At 56.3% G+C, this 5,622-nt stretch overlaps 1 protein-coding gene across 1 annotated transcript in view; it reads left to right on the forward strand.

Moving 5' to 3' along the window:
* VOLCADRAFT_121659 (uncharacterized protein) overlaps positions 1 to 5,254 on the forward strand; it is a gene marked incomplete at its 3' end in the record, with an annotated part of 8,971 nt that extends 3,717 nt beyond the window's left edge. The window contains exons 7-13 of the mRNA XM_002957799.1: positions 740 to 802; positions 1,919 to 2,023; positions 2,430 to 2,555; positions 3,107 to 3,198; positions 3,397 to 3,616; positions 4,449 to 4,649; positions 5,039 to 5,254. Coding sequence (XP_002957845.1) covers positions 740 to 802; positions 1,919 to 2,023; positions 2,430 to 2,555; positions 3,107 to 3,198; positions 3,397 to 3,616; positions 4,449 to 4,649; positions 5,039 to 5,254 — 1,023 coding nt within the window. The remainder of the gene's footprint in view (positions 1 to 739; positions 803 to 1,918; positions 2,024 to 2,429; positions 2,556 to 3,106; positions 3,199 to 3,396; positions 3,617 to 4,448; positions 4,650 to 5,038) is intronic.
* Positions 5,255 to 5,622: the final 368 nt, after the last annotated feature.

Below are 5,622 nucleotides of genomic sequence, written 5' to 3' on the forward strand. Positions count from 1 at the left end.
CGAGGGGTGAGGGGAGAGGGGAGGAGAGAGGGGGGGCGGAGAGGGGGGTGGAGGGAAGGGAGGGAGGGGTGGAGAGGGGGAAACGGGGTTAGGGCCTGTGAGGTTGGAGAGATGTGGGGCGCAAAGGGCTTGGAGGGAGGGAGGGAGGGAGGGGACGTGGGTTTAGTGCGCGGGTTAGGAAATGAGAGCAACAGTTGGGTTGGGTTCCGGAGCAATCATCTGGTTACGGGCAGCAGACTTGAATGCGGGATCTGAGCCTGTGCGAGACCGGGAGGAGGGAGAGGAAAGGGTATCTGGGTGGGTCTCATACAGGGGTGTGTGTGTGTGTTCCTCGGGACTGTGTGTCTGTGTGTCTGTGTGTCGTGTGCCGAAGGGAAGTAGAGCCTTTAGCCGTGCGATGTGGATGTCCGTAAAGGCCTGAGGGCGGCCCCGTGGGCGATGAGGTGTAAGTACTGCTGAAGGAGCAGGGGGGCGCGTACACACGAGCGACTTCACAACTCCTTCGAAGAGGGGGTTGTCCAGTTGAGCTGCATGTACGTCTGTACTTGCAGAGCCAACTCCGCACAGCAGCTCACACCGTCCGTCAGTCTGTATGTTCGAGTTTGCGTGCTGGTCTTTGTCTTGGCCGGGTCTGGTTCAAGCTCCTGAGATATGTCCCTGTCTATTACCGTTAGCGCTCCAACTGCCAAACCTCCAACTGCCAACAACCACCCTCCGACTGTTACGTCAACTCCCGCAGGAGGCCCAACGTATCGGTGACGACTTCCTGGCACTTGAGAAGTTCGTTAACATCAACTACCTGGTGAGGATTTGAATATTTTGACTTTGAATTTGAAATCCGGGAATCACGTGTCTGGATCCAAAATCGCTCTGGATCCACAAGATCCATGTTCCACTCGACGGTTCCGCACATGCAATAGAATCCATTTGCTAAAACGTAAAGCAATGAATGATCTGCGCTCCCCTTTCAGTGCTCCGGTGCCGCTGTGCTGGCTGACGTCCCCTCCCCCTCCCCCCGGGGGGGATATCGCAGCAGTTGACTGGATCAACCATGGATCAACCATTGCATCATCATTACCATCATTATGGTCAATGTCGATACCATCACCACCATTACCGTCATCACCATCATACATCTCCTTCGGGGGGGGGGGGAGAAACATTCTTCCGGTTTCTGCACTTATCCCCCACTTATTCCCACACGCCAGTGGTTCGTCTTACCCCCCTCCCGTCTCCGCCGGGAGAGAGAGAGTGTGTGTGTGTGTCTGTGTGGGGGGTATTTGTTGGGTTGTTGGGAAGGGGGGAGAGGGCGAAAGTGCGGGAGCACGGGGCACGTGGTGAGAGGGAGAGAGGCATACACATACACACACGCACACGCACACGCACACAGGTTGGTAGGGAACACATGGAAGCAGGGGGAGGGACAATTAAGGGAAGGCTAGGTGGCAGGGCCCGACAGGTGAACCGATAAGGGATGGATGGCCGTACCGCCCATACCTAAGTATCCGTCGTTTATGCCGTACACCTCATGTCGTATACCTCTCTCCTACTGCCCTACCCGACCCCAGTACTGGGCTCTTTCGGGCGTTAAGTCAATTTATCTTCGACTTGTACCTTCCTACCCCCCTTCCCAAGATTGCAGCTCCCCCCCTCCTGCCCCTCCTCAGTCGCGTCATCGCCGCGTACGGCAGCGTACGGCAGCAGATATTCTCCCTTCTTGAGTTTGCGTATAACTCCTCTATCCCCTCTTATCCCCCCCTCCCCCAGCAACCCCTCCCCGTCAAACCCCTTCCCCCCTCCAACCCCTCCAACCCCTCCCCGCTTCTCCCAGGGCTTCCACAAGATTTTAAAGAAGCACGACAAGTGTTTGCCCCACGCGCCGTGTCGCCAATTCTACGTGGCGCATCTGCACCAGCAGCCCTGGGTGCAGGGCAACTACTCCGACCTGCTGGTGTCGCTGTCCAACATCTACTCCAAACTGAGAGGAGATTCCTCCGGCGAGAAGAACGAGTACGCGTCGCAGGTATGCATGTGTGTATTTGTGGGGGGGTGTGTTTGTATTGGGGGGCCGGGGGAGAGGGGGGGAGGATAAGGGAAGGNGGGGATGCTTTTTGGGAGGGGTTCCTTCTACTCTCCTTTCCAACTCCTGCCTTCCCCTCTCCTCTGATCTGCTCTGCCAGCTTGCCTCATGGTGGTTCATTTCTACATAGCCCCCCCCCCTGGAGTGGAGGGTGGACAACTTACCACATGTGGCATGCGGCCCCAGCAACACAGCGACCGCTGCTGATGATGATGATGCTAAGGCTGCTGCTGCTAAAGCTATTGCTGCTGCTGCTATTGCTGCTAAAGCGTTTGCCACTAAAGCTCTGCTATTGTTGTTATTGACGTTGATGTTGGTGTCTTGTTGCCGTCCCCGCGCCCCTCTTCAGGGTTTCGTCCGCAGCACCACCAAGTACTGGGTTCGCAATGAGGACGTGTCCACTGTGAAGCACCACGTGCTGCAGCACCTGCCCGTGTTCCAGTTCGACAAGAACAACTTCACGGGGGATGCGCAGGTGGGCTGCTGGGCTGCATATGTGTGTGTATTGGGTGGGGGTTTACTGGGCTGCATATGTGTGTGTATTGGGTGGGGGTTTACTGGGCTGCATATGTGTGTGTATTGGGTGGGGGTTTACTGGGCTGCATATGTGTGTGTATTGGGTGGGGGGGGGGAGAAGAAGAAGAGGGGAGAGGCGGATGGGTGTTTTTTAGTTGTGTGCGTGTGTGATGGGACAGGAGCACAAAATTGGGATCCCAGGCGGGGTTGATTCCGGGGCCTTATATTCCTATAGCTACAAGCACATGGAAAACAACAAAAACAAGGAAACGGGCAGTAAGTGCAGTGTCTGGGCGAGCCGTCCCTTTTCGTCATCATCTTTAACCCCCGTCCTCCTTTTTCCCGCTTTCCCGTCCCCCCTCCTCCTTCCATCACACACGACATCACACCGCCCCCAATCGTGCCGCCTCCTTTTCTCCCCCCCAATCCCCTTGCTCGTCCCCGACCCCAACACCCGCACGCAACGGGGGGTGCCAATACACTCACGCACACACACACACACACACGCAGCTGATCAACTCGGTGTATATGGATAACTCCAATTTGGAGCTCTACCACGGCCGATTGGATAAGAAACCCGGGGCCATTGCGTTAAGGATCAGGTGCGTCCTTTCTTTACGCGTGTATTATGTATGTATGTATGTATGTATGTATGTATGTATGTATGTATGTATGTATGTATGTATGTATGTATGTCTTAGCATCACCATCAGATGTGCCCTCCACCCTCACCTCACCTCACCTCACACCGCGTCACACCACGACACATTTCTGCATCCTTGCACATGACGGACCATCAGGTGGTACGGCAGTCATCCGCCCACACTCGTGTTCTTCGAGCGCAAGACCCACAAGGAGAGCTGGAAGGGGGAGGAGTCCGTCAAGGAGCGATTCACACTACCCAGCGACAAGGTGTGGTGTGGTGTGGGGTGGGGTGGGGTCTGGGGTGTGGGGTGTAGGGTGGGGTGGGGTGGGGTGTGGGGTGGTGGTGTGTGGAAGTCGGCTGGGCGTCCCGGGCGGGTGAGATCTCCTGCAGCAGCAAACAAACCAGACAAAAGCCGCCGAAAAGGACCGATAACCTGTGTTTTTACAGAGGGCTAGGAACCACAAAAGACGCCTCACAGCCAGCCTAAGACGTTATGCTGGCCGCCTCCACATCTCCCTCGCCCCCCGGCTGGTCCAGGGGAGATGCAATTCAAACCAAAGAAAGGACCAGAACGCACCAGAAGCCCAATCAACACCGAGAGAGAGGCGCGAGGCAGGGGCAGACAGGCGATACCGCAAAGAAGAGGGAAGACACAGGATAGACCACGAAACACACACAGAGCTCCTAGGTCCCCTCCAGGAAAGACCTCCGGGGGAGGAAGGTAGCCCGCGCGGCTCCTCCCGCTTACCATTAATTATACTCGGCAGGAACGGCTGGGCCCCCAGAACCCCCTCACCTTCTGCATCATCCGGCGCAGCTCCACCACTCGTCCCGCACTTTTTAACAGCCCAGCAGCCCTGCAGCTCTCTGCACAGCGCAGACCAGCAGCCTAAGTAAGACTTGTTGTTAGCACAACGCCACATCTCCACATTTTTCGTTCTCTTCTTATCAAATATCGACAGAGGTAATCATCTCAGAGCCGAGCCACATATGTAGTTGTGTGTGTTTTTCCCGTCCGCAAGCCCGCGAAAGCATGTAGCGGTCCAGCAGTAGCGGTCGCGGTAGTGGCGGCGATGCCGGCGGTAGACCGTTCCGAGAAACATATATGTATGTAGCGTGTGCATGTGCGTGTGTGTGTATTGTGTTGTGTTTTTCCCATCCCCCAACTCCCGAGGCACCCCCCCCCGCTCCCCCCCCCCCGGTCAGGTGGTGGCGTTCATGGATGGGGAGTACTCTCTGGAACACGCTCTGGCTGACCAGGAGGCGGCAGCGGCTCGTAAGGGCAAGTCGTTGAGCGAGGAGGAAAAGGAGTCGTACAAGACGCTGTTCATGGAGGTGTATAAGGCCGTGGACTCCAAACAGCTCAAGCCGTTAGTACGGACGCAGTACATGCGTACGGCATTCCAGGTGAGGTCTGTGGGAGTGGCGGCCAGTGTGGGCCCTGGAAATGTTCTCTTTATGGCCACGGGGTGCACCTCGGGAGTCCCCTCTTTGAATGTACTTGTTACTTGTTTTCCTTTGTTTTAATATTTCTTTTCAAAATCCACCCTGAATACCGTGTGAAATCGCCCTCTGAACCTCCCTCGCGTCTTTCCTGTCTTTCCTTTGCGCCCCGTGCCGTTATCCCCCCGCCTCGATTCCCCCCTTTCCTGATTTTTTTTGCTTTTTGCATTGGTTTGATTTTCCACCGCCTCGTTTTGACCCCCCCGCCCCGCCCCTCCCTTGCGGTAATCGACATCACTATGTATGTATGTATGTATCCTTTATTTGTGTTTTCGTGTTCCCTCCTCCCTCAGATTCCCTTCGACGCCACGGTTCGAATCTCCCTGGACACAAACTTGTGCATGATCAAGGAGAACCCCGAAGACGGCCCCTCCTGCGCCGCCACGGGCCGGTGGTACCGCGACCCCTCGCTGCCAGTCATGCGCACCGAGATCACTCGCTTCCCACACGCCGTCCTGGAGGTTAAGCTGTCGCTGCAGGAAGGGCAACAGGCGCCAGCTTGGGTGCAGGTACGGTGCGGTACAGGGTGCTGTGCTGTGTGGTGATGTGTTGCTGCACCGGGCTGGTGAAGCTGTAGCGGGTGTGTCTGTGTGTGAGTCTGTGTATGTGTCTGTCTGTGTATGAGTCTGTGTGTCTGTGTGTCTGTGTGTGAGTCTGTGTATGTGCCTGTCTGTGTATGTGTCTGTCTGTGTGTCTGTCTGTGTCTGTGTCTGTCTGTGTGCCTGTCTGTGTGTCTGTCTGTTTTAGTTCTTCCCACATCCGTTCTGCCGGTGCCCGCGCTCAGCCATGCGGAGAGGGTCCTCGTCTGGGCTTTCGTTCTCTCTCCCCTATAACTTCCGTTAACTCACCTCGGGGCCCCCAAACCCCCTATCTGTGA

Source organism: Volvox carteri, assembly GCF_000143455.1.
Source record: "Volvox carteri f. nagariensis unplaced genomic scaffold VOLCAscaffold_80, whole genome shotgun sequence".
Classification (NCBI taxonomy): domain Eukaryota; kingdom Viridiplantae; phylum Chlorophyta; class Chlorophyceae; order Chlamydomonadales; family Volvocaceae; genus Volvox; species Volvox carteri.